The sequence below is a fragment of the Ochotona curzoniae genome, unplaced genomic scaffold (genome assembly GCF_017591425.1).
Source record: "Ochotona curzoniae isolate NIBS_2020 unplaced genomic scaffold, NIBS_Ocur_1.0 contig_2692, whole genome shotgun sequence".
Lineage (NCBI taxonomy): Eukaryota > Metazoa > Chordata > Mammalia > Lagomorpha > Ochotonidae > Ochotona > Ochotona curzoniae.
The window spans coordinates 17680304-17706750 of record NW_024465556.1 but is presented as its reverse complement, the minus strand read 5'-3'; the positions used below and the strand labels follow the sequence as shown (position 1 = coordinate 17706750).

The 26447-nt window shown below is 48.1% G+C and overlaps 1 protein-coding gene across 1 annotated transcript; it reads right to left on the bottom strand.

Annotated features, from left to right (window-relative positions):
• Positions 1-659: 659 nt before the first annotated feature.
• Positions 660-25799, bottom strand: SEC24C (SEC24 homolog C, COPII coat complex component). Its single transcript, XM_040975954.1, has 23 exons — positions 25718-25799; positions 23882-24081; positions 21164-21299; positions 14690-14862; positions 14119-14490; positions 13681-13817; positions 8225-8336; positions 7864-7991; positions 6216-6354; positions 5933-6048; positions 5669-5793; positions 5362-5553; positions 5061-5154; positions 4746-4862; positions 3921-4091; positions 3041-3137; positions 2792-2937; positions 2452-2590; positions 2195-2313; positions 1923-2102; positions 1475-1666; positions 1172-1261; positions 660-1064 (listed from the first exon to the last, which is right to left on the bottom strand). Exons 2-23 carry the CDS (start codon positions 24051-24053, stop codon positions 924-926), a joined length of 3288 nt encoding a protein of 1095 aa, XP_040831888.1. The 5' UTR covers positions 24054-24081; positions 25718-25799; the 3' UTR covers positions 660-923.
• Positions 25800-26447: the final 648 nt, after the last annotated feature.

The window sequence follows — 26447 nt, the reverse complement described above, 5'->3', positions numbered from 1 at the left end:
TTGGAAGGTAACTTGTCAGCCGCTCAGATACTGGAGTCAGAGTGGCGTGGTGGTGGGAGAGAACATGACTCCGACTACGTCTGCATTGCTTTCCCAACAACCACCGGCTTGGAGAAGCAGTGTTTCCAGTGGGTGCTCAGAGTGGGATATGGGCTGGCTCTGTGAGGTATTGCAAGTTGATGATCAGATCTCCTCCAGAACCATCCAGTGTTGGGCCTCTCTAGCTGCAAAGGAGGCTGGCACCTCTCCCAGGTGTGAACAAGTTTTGCAACTCGGTTCCCAGGTTCATTCATCAACAGCAAGCCTCCATCCACAGTGTGATCAATCATTGCAGGGGAGAGCACGTAGTGGCAGCAGAAGTCACTCACCCTCAGTAATGCTCACCTGGCTGCTGTGCCCAGGCCCAAGAATGACCCACCCCTCTCTCTCCATCACCTATGGCCTATAACCCCAGCTCTTGTGCACCTGTATGTTTTATCCCTAATATAGGAAGTTGTTGATGACACTGAGCTGAATTGCCCCATCCTCTATAGTAACCCTGGGATTCCCCAACTCTTTCCTGCCTGTTTCTCTCCTCTTGGAGGCTGGTCCAAAGGACACATAATATTGCTGAGGTCTGGGTACTGCCAAACCTCCAACACCAAATCATATACAGTGACTGAGAAACTACATTCATTACAATAGGATTAGCAGGAAAAGAAGGGTAGAGTGAGGGGACGGCGGCACCTTCCATCAGTAGGACATGACAAGAGTGGTAGGATACTTGAGCCCAGAAAGAAGGTGCCTCCTTACAGCTCCCCCTCCCCCGCAGAGACTGAGGTCAGCTTACATGACTTAAAGATATGGAATTGTCCCAATTTCTCTGCCATCCTGGATTGCTCTCTAGAAGCTGGCCTGAGACCCTATGTCATTCCCCTCTTGCTTTAGCTCAGTAGCTGCCGAATCTCCTTGTGCATATGACACAGAAAGTCCACGTAGGATGCTCCCCCATTTAAGCTTTTGTCTTCCACCAGGAAGTGCTTGAACAGCATCTCCAGCTTGTCTTCCTGTTTCACCACGATAAGCTACGGCCAGAACACAGGGTCAGTCATAAGGCAGGGTCAAATGGAATTAAACCTTCCCCCATCCTCTACTTTACAGCCAAGAAACCCAGGGTTCAGGTCAGTCTTACCTTCATGTACCGCGATCTCTGCGCCCTTAAGCTATCGATGAGACCTCGGACCTTCTTGGACAGTGGATTATCAAGTACTGGCAGAACACTCTAGAACATAACATTCATTCATGGTAAGGTACTCTTTCAGTCAAGATGGCACAGCACAAGATTTATATGTCATCTGGTACAGGGAAGTCAGGGAAGAATGACAGCATGTCCTGTTCCCCCACCCCAGTATTTTCTGATATTCAAGGGAACTAGCATACTAATTTGATCAGCCCCCTTTCATATTACATGCTAATGTCCACACCATGCCCTCACCAAGCCACTGGTGATCTGGCTGAAAGAGGCGACGCTGAAAAGGCTCTGGACAACACCCTGCTGGACACTGGCTCCCACCCAGAGGAAGAGATTGAGTCCGTTCTCCAGCAAATATATATCCCCATTGCTGAGACGTTCTTCAGAAGCTCGCACTGCTGGTGGTTCTGCAGTGCTCTCAATGGGAGACTTCGTCTAGACAGAGGACAGGAAGAAGCAAAAGGTTACCAAGAACCACAGAGCGCATCTGTGCCACCCCTATCCAATTTAGAAACCTGTGTCTCCATACACTACCCCTTCTGAGGATCTCAGTTAACTTTGTGAAAATTACATCAGATAATGTATGTTTTTTAAAAAATTGACTACTGTCTGGCACAAATAACACTGCCTCTTCCCTTCCTCCTAGGAGACCCTTTATTCAGTGCAATGTCTCACACGCCCTCAGTCACACCAATGGGAGAAGTCGAGGATAGAAGAAGACATTGGTCTCAGCCACATCCATGGTGGTAACCAGCTGTCGGACATAGGCACGGTCATCAGTAGTGACTTCGGCTCCAGGCTGCAGGACATCACTCTTCAACACACAATTCAGATAAACTGGCAGTAGCTTCATGCACTCCGGAAGGATCAACTGAGAGGTTACCAAAACCAACAATCATGAGAAATGCCTCCCACAGGCAAAACTTGATCACAACAGCCCTTCCATGAACCTGCCTGCCTCACCTGTCCTGCAGAGGAAGGACTGGCGCAGTTCTTTCTATAACAGGCCAGGATCTGGGCACACTGGGTGATGAGAGCATCACGAACAGTCTTCACAGGGCTACTGAGGACTCCCCGGTATGCTGGATGGACAAGGGATGGAGCACTGTCAGCAATCAGGTGCCTACCACACCTGCCCTCCCATCCTCACTTGGCAGGGAATCTGACTACCCTGGACCTTGCTCAGCCTTGATCCCTCCCTGTCTGACCTCTTCCCTCACCAAATTTGGCCATGTAGTTGATGAGCGTGTCAGTCTCACAGTTGCGATACAGGTCAGCCAGCTGGGTGCAGCAGTTGAGGGCCAGGTTGTGGATGCGGAGCCGACGTTGCCCTGCACAGCTGGTGTAAAGTAGGGCGCACTAGAGGAAGGGAGAAAGGGGCGCTCACACCCAACCCTCAGAAAATGCCTCTGGGCTCTATTAAGTTAGGAGCCACCCTCTCTGCCTTTGGCCTCTTCTTTCAGTTCTCCCTACCCACTCCTACCCTCTTCCCTGCAGCCTGTTTGGACCCAGAAACTGACACCAACACTTCCTCCTTGGCTCCTTCCCCCAGCCTGCCACCTGAAGGAGAGCGCCACTCTCTTCATTGAGTCGATCATCATGCTTGAACTCCACAGTCACTGTCTTGTCCTCATCCAGGCCAGCCAGCTCCACATCTGTTGTGTTGCTCATGTAGAAAGCTCCAAAGAAATCTACTGCACGGATACCTGAAACCACAAGAGATAGGGTGAGGGCTAAAGGCAGGACAGGTGCCACGCTCCTCCCTCTCAGATACTGTTCCTCCCACATGCTGCTCCCACCAGGACTGACCGGTGCTGGTCCGAACCCGCATCACAGCATCAAAGCCAACAATCTTCTGTACATCACGGCGCAAGTCCCTCAGGAACCGTTCCTGGTCATTCTCCACCTGTAGTTGCCCATGCCCAGGGTCACATCATGGAACACACAGCTCACCCTCTAGTCTGACTCCCTTTACCTCTTCCACTCCACACATCTGCTTAATCTTAATGACACTAACAGTAAAAATGATGATGACAATGATAGCTTTCAAGCACTTACTATATATGTCACCACACTGAGTACTTCACATAGAACTACTTAATTCTATAAACAAAAAGAACAAAGGGGGAACTAGTTCGTTTGTCTGAGGAACAGGCATTCAGCCCAGCAGTTAGGACAGCATTTTGGATACTGGCTTCTCCTGTCAGAGTGTCTGGGTTGGAGTTCTAGCTCTACTTCCAATCCCAGCTTCCTGTTCATGCACAGCAGAAGACAGTAGGTAACAGCTCTGGCAGATTAAGCCCCACCAACCTCAAAGGAGAAGCATACTGTGTTCTAGGCTCCTGGCTTCTCCCTAGACCACCCCTGGCTATTGTAGGTATTTGGGCAGTAAAGATGCGGATGGAAGATTCTCTCTCCTTCTCTGCCTTTCAAGTAAAAATGAAATTAAATTTTTTATTTAAAAAAAAAATAGGGTCATGGAGCTAGTAAGTAGTAGAGCCAGAATACCAACACGGGACTACAAGTCCTGTGCATTACATGTGCATGTGACCATATGCTGTCAGGATTATCTCTTTTCACTCTATGGATACTACTACTCCTGCCCCTGAGATGGTGGCTAAAGAGCCACCTTACATGTAAACACATTCCCTGCCTGATGCCCTCTGCCACCCAGAATCCCACACTGTACCTGAAAGCAAGCATATTTGTAGACAGAGCCACCAGTGAGCTGGGGCACCACAGAGAGTGTGGCCACATCCACATACTGGTTAGGGAAGAGGAAAAGATCTACACAGCAACCTTGCGCCACACACTCTTTGGCCAGGGTCTGATAGGTGCCTGTCTGAGGCTGGAACAGTGTCTGGGGAGGAACAGAACAGAAGGTTCAAATATTTTCGTTTCTGTATATAAGAACTGTATATGTAATATAGGCTACTTTCCTAGGAATTTGCAATAATAGGACAATGTTCTTAAAAACTAAAAAAAAAAAAAAAAAAAGGCTAGCCACTGCTGTGACATAGCAGGTAAAATCTCTGCCTGTGGTACTGTCATCCTCCTATATGGGAGCCAGTTTAAGTCCCAGCTACTCCACTTCTGGTCCTGCTCCCTGTGAATGCTCCTGTGAAAGCAGGAGAATGGCCCTAAGTGCCTGGGTCCCTGCACCAACATGAGAGCCCAGAAGAAGCTCCTGGCTTTAGAGTGGCCCAACTCCAGCTGGTGTAGCCATCTGAGGAGTGAACTAGCAGATAGATCTCTCTCTCTCATTCTCTCGTTGTAACACAGTCCCTCAAATGAAAAGAAGTTAAATCCTTCAAAAAAATCTATCAAGGACTTCTGGCCATAGCTGGGATAAGGAAAGGTAGGAGCAGTGGGGAAGGCTGGTAGTCATTGATGTGACATGTGAAAAAGTAGGGAATCTAGTCCCAGTCCCCCTCAAGAAAGTTAGAGTAGGACATTGTGAAGAGTCACCACCTTCCTCTGTAATGGGAACTCCTCCCTTATTTTCAAGCCCCACCTTCTCCTTGTCTGTGTTGATCAGCTTTCTGTCGTCTCTGTTCTTCAGCTTCCCAGGGGCCTCTGCAATTGGGAGGGATGTGTGGAACAGAAACAGCTTCCCTGCACACTCAGCAGCCTAGGAAACAAGACAGCACACTGTATCTGTCCTTCCTCATCTATTATTCATCCATTCCTTCTTGTCATTTGTTAAGCACCAATCATGTTCAGACAGGTGGACTCACTGAACAGTCATGCACCAGTGATGAAGCCGAAGCTGTATCCATAAGCTGGTCAATGGAAAGTGAGATGAAGAATGCCCAGACTCTGGTCTTACCTTCAGAGCCTCCATCCCAGCCTGGATAACTGGGGCGAATACTGTTTCAGTCTCTCTTGTGTCTGCAAACATTTCTGGAATCTGATCCAACAAGCTGAGGAGACAGGTGGCGGAAACAATCAGCATTGCCATTCCAATCCCAGAAGCTTCGGTTCTTAATTCCCAGAAGAGTCACCAGCCCCCAGGCTCTGCACTTCCTCAGCCACAGTCCGTCTACCTACTGATCCCTCTGCTGAGCTCTCTGGCCTCCTGGGCTGCACCATTTCCCACTCCCCGCTGACTCCCACAGTCTGGCTCCTACCTGGTGATGACTGCCCGAGACTCACTGACATTGACCAGGAAGCCATCCAGCAGTGGCACAAACACATCAGCCACATCAGACACAACCATCATCTGTGGCTGGGCCAATGAGCTCTTCACGTTGTAGAAATGGAGCACCTTATTGTAGGTGACAAAGCCAACGCGGACTGCCGACTCTTCTGCCCCGCCTTCCCTACAGGAGATGACACTGTTACCCAGACTTGCCACTTTCTCCACCACCTACATTACATCAGAACTTAGACACCCCAACACCAACAGAACGAAGCTCGTGGGCTCTGAACTCTCACCTAGGCAGAAAGTCTAACAGTGACTTTAGCTCCTCACAGAGGAGCCTAACAAGGCCAGTCCTGATGGCATTGTAGGATACATCAATCATGAAGATGAAGGCAGGAGGGCTGGGAAACTTATTGTTCTGCAGAGAAGGCAATGGTAGGGGGAGAGGGACTTTGTCAGGCAGGCTGATTAACTAGAGAGATATCACCCTCAAAGGGGTGAAGGAATTCTCAGCTGTCTCATTACCCATCGTTACACCCCCTGCCACTATCACTCACCTTGCAGTAATCTACAGTGGCCAGGAATTCATACGAGCCCAGGGATAGCTCAGGACGGTCGTAAGCATCCACGCGCTTGCCGGTATGATCCAGATGTTGGAAATAGTGAGGGGGAACTGTGGGGAGTACGCCAGTATTACTCAAAAGTCCTCTCTCAATTTAATAATTCTGACCCTGAGTCCCACATCCCCTGCCCCTGAAACACAGACCCTGGTCTATCTAACTAGAAAGAAAAGTCATTTCTAGTTGAGAGCTTCCCCGACATCCCACCTCCAGAACATACCATCATTGACACAGCTGCAGAAGCAGCACTGGAAGCGCCTCCCTCCCTCGACGAACTGCATGAATGGGCACATGTATGCTTTGCAGCGATTGCAACGCAAAGGGCCCGATTCTCCATGGTCCACAACGTAGGGGGAAGCCTGAGGAATAAAGGGGAGGGGCTGAGATACGGAGGGAAGCAACAGGGGTTCAGACACGGGGGCAGATGAAGGGCAACAACCTAGAAGGAAGAGTGTGACTCACAGGAAATACAGGGGACGGTAGTGAGGTCTAAGAATGAGGGTGCTATTCACAGAATGTTCCCACATATCTAAACCCAGTAGTTTCTTTTTCCTACAGTCCACTCTCAGAACTGTACTGCTTTTTGAAACAGAAATGTGAAACCAAGCTAGGAGCTGCCATACGCAAATCAGGAGAAATCTAAGGGTTATCTTAAGACTCTTGTTCTGGGTCCATCTTCAGTCCCCTTTACTTGTGCCCTAGGCATCTTGATTTCTGCTTCCTCTCTTAAAAATGCTCTACCCCCAGGTTTCTGGGATGCCTGCTGATGCCTCATGCACATGTCAAACAATGAGTCTAGTGAACAACCACTTCCACTGGAATCCAGAAAGAAAAAAAGACACAAAAGCAGTGTTGAGCACAGCAGTTAACATGCTGCTTAGAACACCTGCATCAGTTTTCTGAGAGCTTGATTCAAGTCCTGGCTGCACCACTTCCAATTCAACTCCCTGCTAAAAGCCCCTGGAAAGCAGCTGAAAATAGCCCAAATGCCTTCCAAATAAATAAATAAATAAATAAATATTTAAATAAAAAACTAAAACCAATAACAACTAAAACACAGGGCAGAGTTGTGGCACAGCACATTAAACTACCACTCGAGACCTCCCTGAATCCCAGAACAGAGTGTTGGCCTAAGTCCTAGCTACGCCGCTTGGGATCCTGCTCACTGCTAATGTGCCTAGGAAGCAATGAATGATGGCTGGAGAACTTAAGTTCTTGCCACCCATGTGAGAGACCTGGGTGGAGTTTCAGACTCCAAGGTTCAGCCCAGCCAGCTATTGCAGCCATATGGGGCAAGAAGCAATGGACAGAATATCTCTTTCTCCCTCTGACATCTTCCTTTCAAATAAATATTAAACACACACACATAAAGTCTTAAGGTTCCATTTGCAGAGAGCTCTATATTAAGCTGAAGACATGAGGCAGGGATATAAGCACATTTCACCATGGTATGGCTGAGCAGGTGCCCAGCCTTTCTCACACTGATTTTGGGCATCTGGTGTATCCCAAACTATGCCTTCTCTTGTAGGCTACCCTAAACATCCTTAACCCCTTGGACTGTCAGGACAGCTTTTCATCATCTGGAGGTGATCATGACTGCAGATTCTCACATTAAGCTGTCTTCTCCCTACAAATTGGCCCTCTTTTCGCACCGTTTGTTCCCAATATGAACTTTGTTCCTATGCGGCAATTGCTTGGGCTTTTGCTCCAGCCTGCTACTACCTGCTCCAGAGGCCCTTACACAGAAAACTGCTGAAAATCCTCTTTCCTAGATACACCATTTGGACAACCAGAATCATATCTAACAAGGAGCCATGTTCCCCTCCCCTCCTCCCTCTCATTGTTCCCTGGCCCCTTCCCTGACTCACCTCCTCTGGGGGAAGCCTTGCCAGTGGCTTTATGACAGCTGCCAGAGGCACCTGAGCCTGCTTAGCCATGTCAGATGTGCAAGGGATATTATAGGATGTACATCGGATGTACCGGGGACTTGCATTCCCTGGGAAGGAGGCAGAACACCTGAGTCAGATGACAGAACCTTTGCAGACACCAGCTCTCCACGTGATCCACCCCATCACTGCCACAAAGCTACAGCTGGTGGCTTTTTCTCCCAGCAAGCCTTTGGATGGATGGAGGGAGGGGATGGTCTCTGGATAAAGACTGACAGAAACCCAATCAATAAGCCGATAATGTTGGACAAAAAGCCCCCTTAGGAGTTGATGCCCTTCTCACCTTGGTCTTTCACCAGGAAGTTGGTGGTGACTAGGGGTGGCACCTGGCCCCGGACTCCTGTAACAAATGGCTCTGAACCCCGGTTGTTCCTGTCATCTTCAATGACCTGAATCTTCAAGGAAAAAAGGAAATGAATGAGGTGACAGAAGAAAAGCAAGAGGAAATACCAAGCCCCAGAGGGTCATGAAAAAGACATGCTAGGGCACAGCACAGAAACTAGCAATCGGCCAAGGAACACCTCACGCACCAGGTCCGCCTTCGTCCTGAAGACCACACAAATTTCCACGATGCCCACTTCCCTCCAGAGTAGCAGCAAGGGACTAGGCAGACAACTCTGAGAACAGTGCCCCTCACCCCAAATTAACAGGAGGCACCCTACAATTCCTCTTATCCAAGAAAGCTGAAGCTTTCATGGCAAGCCATTAGATACAATTAATTCCATCCCACTCCTTTCCTCCAGCCAGCCCCTTCCTACTCCCAAATACATTCTGAGTTGGAGCAAGAAAACAAACCACAGTAATCACACAAAATGAATCTACCTGGAACGCATAAGTTACAGGGAACGGGGTGAAGGACAAAACAGCCAACAATGGTCAGGTAAGGCACAGGAAGCAAATGTTCCCTTCCTTCAGGTACGCATCAGTGTACACATTCAGAAGAGAGGACCAACACTGAATCATTCAAGGCCAATCCTCACTCCCCACTGTTTGACAGACCCAGCGAACAGGGAAAGGGGGATTTGCAGAGATGGTCATCAGACCCCTTTGCAGGCTGGCAACTTTGGTTCACTTACATGAAGAAAAGTTTGTTAAAACTAGAACAAGTGAAGGGCAAATCAGACTCAGCCACAGTAATAAAGCCTAAGTTCAGAAAAAGCCTCTTGAGGGGCTGGCACTGCAGCACCACAAGGTGAGCCGCTGCTGGCAGGGATGGAATCTGTAGCCGAGCACCGATTTCAGGCTTGCCTTCTCTGTTTCTGGTACCGCTGGGAATATGCCTGGGAAAGTAATGGATGATGACCCAAGTACCAGGATCCCCTGCCACCCTTGTGGGAGACGCAGGTGGAATTAGGCTGTTGGCTACAGCATGTTCCCATCCTGGCAGACCTAGCCATTGTGGCCATTTGAGGAGACAAGTGACCTAAGGATCTGTCCCTGTCTTTCCCTCTCCCTCCTTGTCACTCTTTCAAATAAAGAAGTAAAGCTTAGGACAAATACATCCCATACTGGGGTGTGTGGGTTCAGGTCTCAGCTCTACTCTCAACTTGAGTTTCCTGGTAATGAGCCCTGGGAAGCAGCAGACAATGTCACCCACACAGGAAGGAGTCCCAGGCTTCTGACTGCAGTTGGCCCAGCCCTGGCTACTGTGGAAATTTTGGGGAAGTGAACCAACAAACAGAATATCTTTCAAACAAACTTTTTTTTTTTCCAAATAAAATTCTTAAAGGGGCTGAGGGGAGGGCTGGTATGATGATTCAATAGACTAATCATCCACCTGTAAGTGCCAACATCCCATATGAGTGCTAGTTCAGTTCAGGTCCTGGCTGCTCTACTTCAATCCAGCTCCCTGCTTGTGGTCTGGGAGGGCAGTGGATGATGGCCAAAGTCCTTGAGACCCGGCACTCACATGGGAGACCCAGAAGAGGCTCCTGGTTGCTGGCTTCAGATGGGCTCAGCTTTGGCCATTATGGTCATTGGGGAGGAGTGAACCAGTGAATGGAAGATTTTTGTTTCTCCTTCTCTCTGTAAATCTGCCTTCCAAATAAAAATAAACCTTAAAAAAATCCCACATATTTAAAATAAATTTGTATAAGTTAGATATTAAAAATGACAGTAAGGGAAAGCATAGTATAGGAACCTAAGCCTCTGCCTGTGACATGGGAATCTCATATGGGTACTGGCTGGAGTCCTCGTTGCTCCACTTCCAATCCAGCTCCTTGCTAATGTGCTGGGGAAGTACCAGAGGATGGTCCAAGTGCTTGGGCCCCTGCACCCATGCGGGAGACCCAAAAGATGCTTTTGGCTCCTGGCTGTTGTGGTCATCTGGGGAATGAGCCAGCAGATGGAAGATGTTTTGTCTTCTCTGCATAAATCTGACTTGCAAATCAAAATAAATCTTAAAAAAAAAGAGAGAGGGAAAGAAAGACAGACAGGTAGGCAGGCAAAAGCTGATATGGTGGTGTAGTAGGTTAAGCCACAGTTTGTAATAGCATCCCATATCAGAGTGCTGGTTCTAATTCCAGCTGCTCTCCAATCCAGCTTCCTGTTAACATAGAGCTAACGGCTCAAGTACTTGCCTTCCTACCACACATGTAGGAGACTGGGATGAAGTTTATGGCATCTGGTTTCAGCCTGGCCCAGACCTGACTGTTAACAACTGTCTGGGGAATGACAAGTGGATGGAAACAACTCTCTCTACCTTTAAAGTCAATAAATCTTTCTTGTTATTTTAAACATATATTTATTTATTTCAATTTATTTGAAAGAGTTAAAGATTTTTCCACATAGTGGCTTACTCCACAAATGGTTGTAATGGCCAGAGCTGGGCCAGTCAGAAGCCAGGAGCCTCTTCTGGATTTTCCACTCTGGTGCAGGGGCCCCAGTGCTTGGACCATCCTCTGCTGCTTTCCTAGGTGCACCAGTAGGGAGCTGGATCAGAAATGAAGCAACTGGGTCTTGAACCAGCTCTCACATGTAATACAGGGATTATAGGTGGCAACTTTATCCACCATACCATAGTGCCAGCCCCAAATAGATAACACTTTTTAAAGACTTATTCATTTTTATTGGAGAGACAGATTAACAGAGAGGAGATACAGAGAGAAAGATCCTTCATTTTTTGCTTCACTTCCCAAATGGCTGCAACTGCCAGAGCTGAGCTGATCTGAAGCAAAGAATCAAGAGTCTCTTTTGGGCCTGCTATGTAGGAGCAAGGTCCCAAGGCCTTGAGCCATCCTGTGCTGCTTTCCCAGGACAAAAGCAGGGAGCTGGATTGGAAGTGGAGCAGCCAGGACATGAACTAGCACCCATATGGGATCCTGACACTTGGAGCGGAGGATTAGCCAATTGAGTCATCACACCAGGCCCCCAAATATATAAAAAAATTTTTTTAAGATTTATTTTTATTACAAAGTCAGATATACAGAGAGGAGAAGAGATAGAGAGGAAGATCTTCTATCTGATGATTCACTCCCCAAGTGAGCGCAATGGCCAGTGCTGTGCCGATCTGAAGCCAGGAGCCAGGAACTTCCTCCAGGTCTCCCACACGGGTGCAGGATCCCAAAGCATTGGGCCGTCCTCGACTGCTTTCCCAGGACAAAAGCAGGGAGCTGGATGGGAAGTGGAGCTGCCAGGATTAGAACTGGCGCCCATATGGGATCTCGGAGCGTTTAAGGAGAGGACTTTAGCTGCTAGGCCATGCCACCAGGCCCCAAATATATAAATCTTACAAAGAAAATGCCAGTTGAAGGTAGGGGCAACATTGGGCACAGCAGCTTAAATCACACTGAGAAACCTACATCCTATACTGGAGTCTTAACTATTCCACTTCTGATCCAGCTTCCTGCTAATGAGCATCCCTGGGAAGCAGCAGGCGATGGTTCAACTACTTGAGTTCCTACCATCCATCTGGAAGACCCAGATGAAGTTCTAGTCTACTGGTTTCACCCTGGTCCAGCATCAGCTCTTGTGGGTATTTGGGGAGTAAACCATCTTACAGAACATCTCTCTGTTTCTGTCTCTCATCCTTTCATTTAAAAATCAAAATTAAAATCAAAACAAACAAAAGGAATGCCAGTTTTGGATACTATAAATCCATGTATTAGCAGCTATCTACCCAGATGTTTCTCTACCACAGGTTCGTAGACAATTAAACCCAAAGTGGAAGGACTTAGTGTTCAACTCTGTCTTGTTCCATCATGTCACATGTAGACTCCTGGAGGAGCCAGCAGGACTTAAAACCAAACCTTAACATGCTACCTGGCCCCACCCTTATAGCATGACCATCTTCTACAACCCATACTCTGGCAACAATTTGCTACCTCTTCGCTACATAGTGACTTGAAGCATGCATATCCTTATAACTATAAAATCAAGACTCTTGAAGGGCTAAGGTAAGAGGATAGAGAGGGATGGACATGGTGGGTGAGGTGAAGATGAGGTCACAGGCATGCATGGTGGCACTAACACAGGGATGACACGTACACACACCCACCCTCTGCACTTACTGGACTAGGAATGGCATCAGGGTCTATTCTGTGCCTGGTTTTCTGCTGAGGAGGCAGCTCATTGAGTTGCTTTTAGTGTTTTAATAATAAAGGCAGCAGGGGAAAACAGGAAGGGAGACAAAAGAACAAGAGGCACATGTTACTTCTCTCAACCCTAAGCAATTAGACATGCACAGCTGGAGCCCAGCTCATGCTGCAAACAGGCCCCTCCAGATCTGACACTCCAGATCTGACATTCAAGCCTTTCTGGTACAACACAGAATCCTTACTGGGTCAGACTATGAAACGTCAAGATGAGGAGAAAGGGCAAACAGAAGGCAGGCAAGCAGAGGTAACAGAGAGAGGCTGAAAAGGAGAAATTTTAAGCAAAAAGGAACATTCCCTCCCAAAAGCCAGCCTCCCAGCGAAGGACTGCTCTGTGCTCAAAGGAGTGCCCCCTTCCATCCAGATTCTCCTCACTGAAGGAGAGGAGAAGAAAAAGGGGGTACTTCATCTGCTCAGGACACACTTTGCCATCAGGCCCCCTCACCATGGTGGCTCCCCAAAGGGAGAGGGAAGAAAATAGAATGGAATATGACAATGGCTTCTGATGGCTCTGAGGGGGAGAGTCACCCTCTCCCGGGAGCAGTGGCTTTCCCGATGGAACCTGACACACACACTGCCCCCTCCCAAACCGTGCAGCATTTTCTCCCATTCACACAGTAGGAACATACCAAACAGAAGCGTAGGAACTTACTCCTAAAATACCAGCCAGGCAGGGGCAGACAGGGACCACTGAGGTTTTCCTTCTTTGAACAGTTAACATCAGAGAATCCCTATCCGCTCTGCAGATCTGCAGGAATGTCATCCCCCCAGATCTAAAAGCACAAAACCCAGCTACAATACTCCACAGGAAGCCAAAAGTAACTGTGCTGTATATATGTAACAGGGACAGAATGCAGTCCTCAACCCAGAGGACACCGCTAATCAGGAGCTTCATATCTCTGGCTCCCTGCTTAGCTATGGAGTAAAACTGCCACCAAAATACTTCTGGAACTTCGAGTCCTAGTGTAGAGAGTCAAAAATTACATCTAGGTGCTAAGTCTACAAGATGATGAATGAAAAAGAAGTTATCAAATACATATATATAAATATACACACACACACACACTAAGTAATTAGCTCATCCAGGTTAACCTGCTTATCTAGTAGCCATAAGCTCCTTCCCTAAGACCAGCAGGCATCTACTTACTGGGCTTGGGATGGCATCAGGGTCCAGGCGCTTAGGAGGCAGTGGCTGAGGAGGCCCAGGCTGACTGCCAAAGGTAGGTGCTCCAGGGTAGGGGCTTCCATAACTAGGTTGAGAGCCTCGGGCTGGTCCAAAGGAACCTGAGAGACAAGGGTACAGCTGATGATGCAAATGCCCTCCCTAGCTTTGAAAGTCTCAAAGAAATGCTAGACTCCTATAAATGCACAATTATCAATTACACCAATGCCTAGAAAAACCATCAAGAGAAAGATCACTCAATCGCAACTATGAGAAAAAAAGACTATCTTATAAGCTCCACAGCCCAGTAATAATACCTGGAAGGTGTGCATCTATCTCAGCACTTAGTAAGCCATGCTAAAAATAAACAGAAACAAAAAACACGTGGGGAGCTGAAGCCTGTGGTTTCTACAGAGAACTTACCATTTTGTTGAAGTGGATAGCCAGGCTGCGGAGGGGACTGCATAGGTGGCGGTGGCCCTGGAGGCCCAGTCATCTGAGCGCCAGGGGGCAAAGCTTGAGGAGGAGGTGAGGACACATGGTTGGGCTGGCTCACTGGAGGCCCCCCAAAACCCTGTCCAGGCAGGGGTGGACCAGTCACTGAAGGCATTCGAGGGCCCCCTGAGGCTGGGGGTGTGAAGCTGGAGGCCAGCGGCAGGGCAGAGCGCTGGGGAGGATGCACCCCAGGATGACCTTGGGTCTGGCCAAGGGGAGGTGCCTGGCCCTGAGGATAGGAGCCATACAGACCAGAGTTAGGGAAGCTTCCTGAGGCTGAGGCCAGAGATGTGGGAGGTCCTGCGAAGAAAAGGTAGAGTCAGAGCCCAGCCACCTTGCCTCCTTGTTTAGTAAATGCTCCTTGTTCAGGAAATCACTTCCCTTTCCACGTCTTGTGGGTTCAGAGGCACAGATAATAAGGAGGATCCCAACAGAGCCCTAAGCTTAACACCTCTGAAAAGAAGGGGATAGTAACATTCATGTGGTCATAGCTACTCACCATAGCCCAGCCCTGAAGGGGGTGGGGCTGGGGCCACAGCACCACTGATCTGCATTCCAGCTAGCTGGGCAGTCACCTGCGCACTCGTTGGGGGAGGGCCATAGGACGGAAGCACAGCTGGCTGGCTGACCGCAGGGGCCAACGGGGACCCGAATGGCTGAGACCCAGGGAGCCTGTGAAGAGGATAGCAGAGGTGACTGGTAGGACTCAGCTACCTGCCACTCTCTACAAGAAGCCAGTGTTTGGTGCCATCTTATTTCTATCTTGTTTTTTTTTAATGTTTATTTACTTTTATTGTAAAGACATTTATGGAGAGGAGAAACATTTTCCATCCATAGGTTCATGCCCCAAGTGGCTGCAACAGCCAGAGCTGAGCCTATCCGAAGCCAGGAGTGGAGCCAGGAACTTCCTTCAGGTCTCCCACACGGGTGCAGGATCCCAAGACTTTAAGCCATCCTCCACTGCTTTTCCAGACCACAAGCAGAGAGCTAGAAGAGAAATGTAGCAGCCAGGGCATGAACTGGCACCCATACGGGATCCCGGCATGTGTAAGGTGAGGATTTAGCCACTAGGCTATCAAGTCAGGCCCATCTTAGCTCTAGCTTGAGCTCCTTTTTCTATTTCCTGTCAGTGTATATTTGTGTGATTATATTCCTTATCACTCACACTATGATTATTCATGGTAAATCTTGTTCTCTAGTAGGTTTATTCCACAAACAAATGCTTAGAACCCTTAAAATGGTCAAATACCATTTTATTCTAAATTATTTACTCTGCTAGTTAATTATCAACTCCTCGACCTTAATCTTTTGTTAACAAATGGCCTGTTTTGTAATTTAAGGCCCTGAAGTAGCTGAAAGGAAAACCACACACAAGCATGCACACGCAGGGTACTGAATAAATGAGGGGTCAAACAAAAGCAGGTTGGGGCCCGGCGCGGTGGCGCAAGTGGTTAAGGTCCTCGCCTAGCACGCCCGGGATCCCATATGGGCGCCGGTTCTAATCCCGGCAGCCCCGCTTCCCTTCCAGCTCCCTGCCTGTGGCCCGGGAAAGCAGTCGAGGACGGCCCAAGGCTTTGGGACCCTGCACCTGCGTGGGAGACCCGGAAGAGGCTCCTGGCTTCGGATCGGCATAGTATCGGCCCGTTGCGCTCACTTGGGGAGTGAATCATCGGATGGAAGATCTTCCTCTCTGTCTCTCCTCTCTGTATATCCGCCTTTCCAATGAGAAAATAATAAAAATAAATCTTTAAAAAAAAAAAAAAAGCAGGTTGATGTTTCAAGATTAACTAACTTATTTGCTATTAAAGAAGCAGAAAGAGACAGACACAAAGAGCCTCCAACTAACATTTATTGCCCAAATGCCTATTATGGCTGGGACTGGAATGGACAGATCAAAAGCTGGAAGCTGGGAATGTAATCTAAGTCTCCCTTGTGCGTGGCAGAGACCCAATGACTTAAGTCATCACTGCTGTCTCCCAGGGTCTGCACTGGCAGCAGAGTCAGGAGCCAGAGCCAGGAATCAAAACCAGGTCCCCAATACATAATGCAGGTGTCTAACCAGTATTTTTTAAAGATTTTATTTATATTACATATTTATAGTTATATAATTTATATACATCATAGTAGGGAAACTGTGGGCACCCTTCTGATGGGCTGCAGCGCCCATCGGTAAGCCTGAGAACCAAGTCTGGGGGCAAGACTGGTTGAACTGGTAGCAACTACTGGCATAAGGTGAGGGCTGCATTGTGAGGTCAGTTGGGCTGAACTAGGCTATAGAACCCCCCACTGGTGTGTAAAAGAGCCAAATGGGATGGGGTGGGAAGAACTGGACCAGTCTGCTGTACACACCAGCACACACAGGAACCTGGCCAGGTGAAGGCCTCATGGAGATTACTAGAAGTCACCCTTACTAGGCTGCAGTTTCCAATGGTGTGCATGAGGGCCGAGTGTGTGCTGAGCAGGGTTAAGCTGAGTCACAGAATCCATGAGATGGGGCTAGGGACAGAACTGTTTGTATAAGCTGATGGGGGTGAAGAACTGAGCCAGACCCCACACTGGCTGGCACACAAGATTCAGGTCTGAGGTCACCTCAAATGAGGTATCTTTGGGAACCCGCCCTCCTCCAGCTGGACTGTTGGACTCATAACTATAACAAAGAAAATCACAGGATCTTTGGTCTGTCCAGTTGCTGAAGCCTGTGCAGTGAACAGCATGTCCAGATGCATATGGGGGACATGACAGCTCTTTGAGGCCTGCAGAGGACACTTTGGCTGTTTTTTTCAAAGCCATTAGCAGGGAGCGGGATTGGAAGTAGAAGAGCTGGGACACAAACTAGCACCTATATGAGAGGAGGCATTATAGGCAACTGTTTTTTCCCTGCTATGTCGTAATGCCATTCCCAAGCATTCTAATGCACATGGATATTTGGGATTCTCTAACTTTTGGTTATGACAATACAACGAATACTGAAATATCTGAGTATTATGTAAATGAGTTCTTGTGAGGCATATATCTATGAATAAAATCACTGGATCACAAAATATACATACCTCACTTATTTAGATATATAATGTCCAAGTATTTTTGCAAACTGGTTGCACTAATTTGCATCCCATCATCAGTGCGTAAGAGCAAACATTCAGTTTTACCAGGGCTGGCAATGTAGAGCCATGTGTAAAGTGGCCACCTGCAACACTGGCATCCTGACATACCACATGGGTAGCTGCTTGAATCCCAGTGGCTGCACTTTTTGCTTTGTAAATGCACTTATTTACCTGGAAAAGTAAAGTTAACAGAAAGATAGAATTTGCATCCTCTAGTTTGTTCCCCAGCTGCCAATGGCCAGTACTAGGCCAGACCAAAGCCAGCTGCCTGGATCACCGTCCTACTCAGTTGAGTAGCAGTGTCCCAAGCACCAGGCCCATCTTCTTCAGCTTTCCCAGGCACATTAGCAGAGCTGGATAAGAAGTGGAGCAGCCAGAACCAAACCTGTGTTCACACAGGATGCTGTCACAGCAGACAATATTTTAATTCACTACACTGTAACACTAGTCCCTGGCTCCTCCACTTTTTTCTCCCAGAAAGTTTTACTTATTGGGGTTGGTACCATAGGGTAGCAAGTTAAGCTGCCACTTGTTCATTCTGACATCCCGTATGGGTGCTGCTTTCAGTCCTGGCTGCTCCACTTCAGTTTTAGCTCCTTGCTAATGCACCTGGGAAAGCAGTGGAAGGTGGCCTAAATCCTTAAGCCCCTGTCCTTATGGAGGAGACCCATAATAAGCTGCTGCCTCCCAGTATTGGGCTGGCTCAGCTCTGGCCGGCCATTGTGGCCACTTCGGGAGTGAACTAACAAATGGAAGATCTCAATTTTTAACCTCTGTTGTCTCTCTCTCCCCATACTTCTGTGTAACTCTGTTTTTCAAATAAAAATAAATAAATAAACGAATCCAACAAGGAGCTGGATTGGAAGTGAAGCAGCCAGGTCTTGAATGAATACCCAAATGGGAAGCTGGCATCACAGGTAGCAGCTTAATCTACCGTGCCATGATACCAGTCCCTATTAGGTTAATTTCCACCTTAGGGCCTTGTAACTTGTAGCTCCTTCTTCCTAAGACACTCTTTGTCAGATCCTCACATGGCTCACTCTATCATTGTCCTGAGGTCCCAAATATTACTTCAGGGAGGTTTTTCTTGGCAAGTTTATCTAAAACAAGTCCCTATCTCCTCATCAAGAATTCTTTGTATCTTCTTCACTGTACTTTTGTCGGCCTTCTTGCATACCGACCTACTTGTTATCTTCGATGCACCCCACACATTTGCCTCAAGCACATTTACACTCAATGCTAAGTTTTCTGTATTCTAAACAGCTAATGAAAATGGAAGTGGGCCCAGCACAGTAGCCCAGTGGCTTAAGTTCTCACCTTGCATGTACCAGGATCCTATATGGGCACCAGTTCCTATCCCAGCAGCCCCACTTCCCATCCAGCTCCCTGCCTGTGGCCTGGAAAAGCAGTTAAAGATGGCCCAAAGCCTTGGGATCTTGCACCCATTTGGGAGACCTGGAGGAGGCTCCTGGCTTCGAATCGGCACAGCTCCAGCTGTTGCAGCCATTTGGGGAGTGAATCATCAAATGGAAGATCTTCCTCTCTGTCTCTCCACCTCTCTCCATATATCTGACTTGCCAATAAAAATAAATAAATCTTTAAATAAACAAAATAAAATAAATCAATCTTAAAAAACAAAAAAGAGGGCCCGGCAGCATGGCCTAGCAGCTAAAGTCCTCGCCTTGAATGTCCTGGGATCTTATATGGGCGCCAGTTCTAATCCCAGCAGCTCCACTTCCCATCCAGCTCCCTGCTTTTGTCCTGGGAAAGCAGTCGAGGACAGCCCAATGCTTTGGGATTCTGCACCCGTGTGGAAGACCTGGAGGAAGTTCCTGGCTCCTGGCTTCGGATCGGCACAGCACTGGCCATTGCGCTCACTTAGGGAGTGAATCATCAGATGGAAGATCTTCCTATCTCTGTCTCTCCTCTTCTCTGTATATCTGACTTTGTAATAAAAATAAATAAATCTTTCAAAAAAACAAAAAAGGGGAAGAAAATGACTCTTCCACTATCATAGCCCCTACTCACAGAACAAATACTACTCCAACAGAGATACAGTTTAACAGACTTCTAGGAACAGACAGCTTTATCAGATCATGCACCACTGAAGTTATCATAAATATAGTTTTGAGTATGTTTTTCTTCATAACTGGTCATACCAAAACTTAATTAACTGTCCTACGAATTATGTTATGTCACATAATATATAATATATAAGGTCATTCACTATAGCAGAGAGAAGATAAATGAGATACAAATAATACTGAGGTCCCGACCTCTTCACTTCTCCCTTAGTGTGGCCCAGTAGGAATGTAACTACTACCAAAGATGTTTAGTAAAGAAAAAACTCAGGCCCAGCGTGGTAGCTTAGCGGCTAAGGTCATTGCATGTGCCGGGATCCCATATGGGCGCCGGTTCTAATCCCAGCAGCTCCACTTCCCATCCAGCTCCCTGCCTGTGGCCTGGGAAAGCAGTTGAGGATGGCCCAAAGCCTTGGGACCCTGCACCTGCGTGAGACACTCAGAAGAGTCTCCTGGCTTTGGATCGGCTGAGCAATGGCTGTTGTGGCTACCTGGGGAGTGAATCTGTAGATGGAAGATCTTCCTCTCTGTCTTTCCTCCTCTCTGTATATCTGACTTTCCAATAAAAATAAATGCATAAATTAAAAAAAGAAAAGAAAAACTCAAAGGGCTGGCATTGTGGCATAAGGGATTAACTCTTATCCTGCAATGCCAGCATCCCAAATTGGATACGGATGAGAGTCCTAGCTGCTCTACTTCCCATGCAACTCCCTGTTGATGCTCCAGGAAAAGCAGTGGAAAATTATTTAGGTCCTTAAGCTCCTATATCCATAGGAAACAGGAGATCCCTGGCTTCAGTCTGGCTCACTCCTTGCAGATGTACCCATTTGGGGAGTGAACTAGCAAGCTGAAAATCTTCTCCTGGTCTGGTCTATAACTCTGCCTTTCAAATAAGTTAATCTTTTTTTTAATTTTCTATTTATTTATTTTTTTATTTTTATTGGAAAGGCGGATATACAGAGAGGAGGAGAGCCAGAGAGGAAGATCTTCCATCCGATGATTCACTCCCCAAGTGACCGCAATGGCCGATACTATGCCAATCCAAAGCCAGGAGCCTCTTCCGGGTCTCCCACGCGGGTGCAGGGTCCCAAAGCTTTGGGCCGTCCTGAACTGCTTTCCCGGGCCACAGGCAGGGAGCTGGAAGGGAAGCGGGGCCTCGGGATTAGACCGGCGCCTGTATGGGATCCCGGGCATGCAAGGCGAGGACCTTAACCACTGCACCACACGCCGGGCCCCAAATAAGTTAATCTTAAAAAAAAAAAAAAGACAAAAAGACCCCCAAATTTGCAGAAATAAAGTACCAGACTGGACAAGTGGTACAGAGGTTGAGATACCACTTGGCACATCTACATGCCCTATTGCCTCGCCCTGGTTGAGGCTCTGGCTCTTGTCAACTCCAGCTTTGCACTAGGGACTCTCAGAGGCGGCAGGTAATGGCTCAAGCAGGTGGGTTCCTGCCAACTACGTGGGAGGGCTGGCTTGAGTTCCTTGCTGTTGTGAGCATTCGGAGGATGAAGCAGCAGATGGGAGATTCTTTATCTGTTTCTGCATCTCAAATAAATAGTTAAAAAAAAAGAGCCAAGGTTCCAGATAGGTTGATAATCTATAGGGATGGACATCAACAGCACTTTCCACCTAGAAAAAAGAAAATCAACTACAAAAAAGACAGGAGAGAAAAAGCGATCTATGAGAAAAAACAAAGAGCAGGGGGAAAGGGTAGCAGTCCCTCACACATTTCTAATTTATCTGCTTCCATCACAACAATTTTAATTGGATCCAAATACATACCTTTGCATCTGAACACTGGAACTTGGTCCATTCTGTACATCTCCTTGGCCAAACTGGGTATATGCAGTCTGGGCAGAAGCAGCCTGTGCCGTTGAGGCTGGAGGTACCCCTGAGGAAGGTGGGGCTCTTGACATACCTGGGAGTAAAAGGCAGAAAGTGATTAGGAAATAACCTTCTCTATCCTGAGCCAGGAATGCAAAACAAGGATCAATAAGCTCAGAATTTCACTGACCCAAACCACAGCTTTGCAGCGCAAAGGCCATGATCCACATGCAACTCTAGCCCACAGCAGTGTTCTCAATGCAGATACCCAACAGACAGCCTACATTCATCCAGACAGGAATTCTGAGTGAGGCTGAAGCCAGAGCCATGAGAACAAGAAGCCAGAGCCTGTGTCCAGCACACTCTCCCACTCAACCCAGTTCTCACCAAGTCAATCAACTTTTTAAAAAAACATTTATTTATTTTTATTGGAAAGACAGATTTATAGAAAGGAGAGACAGAAAGAAAGATCTTCCAACTGCTGGTTCACTCCCCAAGTGGCCACAATGGCCAGAGCTGGGCCGGGCTAAAGAAATCTTGTCTGAAGTGATCCCAGACCTTATTCTTGTATGTGCTTGCCAGTATGGGGTCTGACTCAGTCTTTCACCCATGTCAGCCTACACACACACTGGCAGTTGCAATTGCTGGGTCAGTTCTGTTCCCAGCCTCGTCTCTTACATAAAGCAATGGATGCTGTGCTCTAACCCAACCCTGCCCACTACATACTCAACCCTCACATACACCAGCAGCCTAGTCAGAGCAACCCCCAAAACTCCCCACTAGGCCTGCCCCAGCCCTGGTTCCTGTGCTTGCCAGTTTGCACAGCAGACTGGTCCAGTCTGTCTCACAATCCACTCAGCTCTTATACACATTATTGGGTCTTGAAGCCTAGCTCAACCGAACCAATCCCACAATCCAGCCCACACTTATGCTAGTGGGTGCCACCACCTGTCTAACCAGGCCTGCCCCCAGCCCTAGTTCTCACACTCACCAGTAGGAGTTGCAGCCCATTAGACAGGTACCCACTGTTTCCATACTAGGCCCGCTCTCAGTTCCAGACCTTACACTTTCCAGGTGATTCTGCAATCTAACTTGACAGGATTTGCCCTGTTCCAGCATTTGCCAGCTGATGCTGCAGCAAAGCCCAACCAGCCTGCACTTACTCTAGCTCATGTCTACCTCAATGGATACAGTTGCTTAGCCTAGCCTGGCTCTCCCCTTTAACCCAGTTCACATGTAGGCCAACAGGTGTTGTAGTTGTAGTCCTGCCCAGCCTGGTCTGTTTCTAGTCCCAGTTCTCATGCTCACCAGTGGGAGCAGTGGCCCAGCAAGAGCCCCCCGAGTCCCCCTACCAGGCTTGCAACACTCGCCCTCTACCACCCTTGGGTGCTGTGGCCTAGTCTGGCATGGCTCACCTCACCTCAGCATTTGCTGGCGCGTGCTGTGGCCTACCAGCTGCTCTTCTTGAAACAGAAACCGAATCTAAAGTAGTCTAGTGTTTTCTTGTTGCTCTAACATTACAGAACATCTAAGAAGCAGAGAAAACTCAAAGAAAAAGGAGTAATATCAGAAGAAACATAACAGGGAAAAAAAAAAAAACCCAGATAGGCACAGAAATACCATGCTTTTCAACCTTAATGGGCTCCTTCAGTCCCAGAGTCATTTACAGATGAAGGCAGGGGCAGGTATTTGGCACAGTGGTTCAGAGACTGCTTGGGACGCCCACACTCCATACTGGAACACCTAAGTTCAACTTCCTGCTGCACTCTCAATTCCAGCTTCCTGCCTATACATACTGTTGGGGCGTAGAGGATGAACAAGTGATGGCTCCCTGCCACTCACATGGAACACACAGACTGAGTTCCTGGTTTTCAGCTTTGGCTTGGTCCACCTTGGCTGTGGAAGGCATCTGGGCAATGAATCAGTGGATGGGAGATCTCTATCTGTCTCTCTGTGTCCCTCTCTCCTGTCTTTCAAGTAAACAAAATTAACACATAAAAATTTTCAAAAAAATGGGGGCAGACATTTGACAAAGTGGTAAAGACACTTGGGACAACTGCATTCCATACTAGAATGCCTGGGTTCAAGTACTGGCTCCACTTCCAGCCCAGCTTCCTTCTGCATACCCTGAGAGGCAGTAGGTGATGGCTCAATGACTCAGGTTCCTTGCACCATGTGGATGACACAGTTTGAGTTCCAGACTCCTAGCTTTGCCTGGCCCAGCCCTGGGTATTGCTAACACTTGGAGGGGTCAACCAATGAATGTAACATTTCTCTGCCTTTCAAATAAATAAAAATTTTAAATGAATGAATGAATTAAATATGGAAGATGAAACCATCAGTCAAAGAGCCTCAATATACTTATAGATGACAAAGAAATGGTTTTAGCAAAACTTTGGATCAACAGCAACTACATAATCCTAGCTACAGACTCTGCAGGAGCTACGATCACAACCCGTCCTTTTTAGTTCTGAACACATGCAGATGGTTACACCCAGAAGAAGTGAGATGCCACTCTTCCATTAGCTGTTACCCTATCTAAACAGGGAAGACTCCCCCACACCACTCTCTGTTGCACAGATCCAGATTTGTGTTCCCTGTCCAACTGTACAAACTCCACACACAACCCAATCTGAAGATTGTTCTCCTTCACTTAAAGTAAACTTGGAAACATACCTTGGGGAGGTGTTTGCTGATAGCCGGATACAGGTCCATTATAGGCTCCATAGGCAACAGGAGGGACTGTGGGCCCTGGCTGCCCACCATAGCTGGACTGATGATACCCTGGGTAGACAGGCTGGGGCTGCCCAAATGGCGGCACTGGTGGAGCTGACTGGTTAACATTCATTATGAAAGCATCCCCGATTTGAACTCACCTATTGGATGAGAGAGAAGAAAGAAGTTAGTCAAAGTGAATTTCCTAAACAGAGAGCAAGAAAATAGAAGTAAAATCAGATGGACTTTATCAAACACCAATCAGCTTAATCCATCTTATACTACCAAAGCATCTCGGTGATTTTGTACCCCAACCAACATCCAGATTACCTCAACAAAGCAGAGATTCTACTACCCTGAATTCCACACTGTGGAACTGCCAAGAAGGTACAAATTTCAATTTCTAGGCAGACCTACTGGGAATGAAACAAAAGCCTTCATTTCCTAGTGATATGATTTACAGTATCTAGCCACACAACCAGTCCTGTGGCTGACAATTACATTACAGGCAAATGAAACAATGTTCCCACTTCCCATTCATCCTGAAAACATCTAGTACCCTCTAGTGTGCCGGGGTCTTTCATTACTCAAGCTAGAAGTTTAAAACATACCAACAAAAATATCTCCTCCTCAAAAGACAAATTTTAGAGAGAAGTGACATTCTTTGGTTCAACTGCACTAACCCAAATGCTACCCCAGCCCTACTATTCTCCCTGCTAAAAGTGTGTGCGGGATCTTAGAAGCATGAAAAATTGCTAAACTTAAAGGACACCTGAATACTCCAACGAAGTAATAGTAATGCACAACAATGTCAGCTAATCCCAAGTAACACTGCAGGAATCGGAGATACAGTTAAGTTGCACAGAGAACACTACCCCTCCCCTCGGGCAGAGCCTCATAAGTATTTCAAATTTTATCTTGCTTCCAGTCTCCTGTTTCTGCCCCTGTAATCCCTGGGATGCCAAAATTCTTACCAACCTGCCCATCCACGAAGGGAGGGCCTTCCAAGAGGAGGACTCCCCACTCAGGTCCATTTTAGCCTGCCTGTATCATTCTAAGGATCAAGGACCCGGCAGCAGGGGGACTCATGTTGCAGTAGGAAGAACTAGGGGTCTCTCGCGTTGGCTGCTCTTAGGCGACAACTTTGGAAAAACTCGAAGCCACGGCAGGAACTGCTCTCCCAAATGCTAAGCCTTGCACAAATCACTGACACTAAGAAGCTTGACATTCCGGGCCACTGCCCCATCCCCACTCCCAGTCCTCTTTATCTTCCTAAGTCAGAGGGACCCGAGGAGAAGGGGTGGGAGGGGAAGGAAAGTCTTTCAAGACATAATCCCCTTAGACACAATCAAGAGGCAGGAATCAAGACTCCAATCTCGACTGCACTCCTGGTGGACAGTCCCGGCTGACAAGCGAAGGGGGGCGCGGCACGCTTTCCTAGGAACTCGGAAAGTTGTGACTAGCTGCGGAGGCTTGAGGGGGCGCATGAGGTTTGGGACTGAAAAGCCGTGCCAACCTCTCGGGTCACGAAGAGAGACGGCTGGGCCACAAAGCACCGAGGACAAGGATTCTGCGCCCTTCAGCAGGTCCACGGAGGGCGGCGGGAGCAGGAGCCTGGGCCGGCAGGTAAAGGGAGGGTGTAGGACCGAACCCGCAACGCGAGGGTCTCCACCCGGGCCCCGCCCCCGGGTTCCTCCCTGCCCCCTCCAACCGGACCGTGGTCTGGCCGCCGGTGATGCCCATGGTTTGCCTCTGCCGTCCCTACCCACCACCCGACCTCCCGACGCCACTCCTCACCCCGGCTCCAGATCCAGGTTCGACTTCGTTCCTAACGTCAAGGATCCCACAGGCTCCACTTCCGGTTCCGAGGGAGCCGTCGCACTTCCCCGGAAGTTCCGCCCCCACGCTCTAGAGCCGGGCCCCTCCTTCTGCCACGTCTGCACTAAACACGTAGGAGGCAACCCGGATGTCGCGCGTGCGCACTTCCCTCTCCCGGCTGCGTCCTGTATCTGGAGGAGGTTCGGTTGAGCTTGTTCCATATTCGCTTTTTTTTTTTTGGTCAGGCCCACTGTCAACTTATGATCTAGTCCACTGAAAAGAGCTGGGGAGACGGATTCAGATTGTCTTTACAAGGACATTCTCAGGCTGTGACGTGTGAGTGACCTCTGCTCCAGAGTCTGGTAGCCACTTCCTGCTAACCCTTGACCCTATTGATTTCCGTCCTCTTAGTGGACCTCACCCAGGACTTGAGCTGGTTCTGGCAAGGCTGGAGGAAATGCTCTGGCTCTCCTGACAGGCTTGGTGTATCACCTGGAGTTCTGACTGCACTTAACAGCGTGGGAAGTTTTGCCATGCTTTTTTTTTTTAATCTACCAAATGGATGTGACACCCACTTAAACTTGTGAAGAGGAATAATGGTCAGTGGTTACTGCTGGACTATTTCCCAGTGCACCTTCCTTCAGGGAGTAAAGTTCCACCGTGGCGAAGCCACGTTGGACAGTTCTTGTAGCAAGTGTCCCACGGTTGA

Bases quoted from the DNA above. Each gene is read 5' to 3' on its own strand.
- SEC24C (XM_040975954.1), bottom strand. From the start codon at position 24,053: ATGAATGTTAACCAGTCAGCTCCACCAGTGCCGCCATTTGGGCAGCCC. The intron at 5,155-5,361 runs GTAGGAGCCAGA...CTGTCTCCTCAG, and splicing joins TCTCGGGCAGTCATCACCAG to CTTGTTGGATCAGATTCCAG. The intron at 4,092-4,745 runs GTGGGGCTTGAA...GTTCCTCCCCAG, and splicing joins TCAACACAGACAAGGAGAAG to ACACTGTTCCAGCCTCAGAC.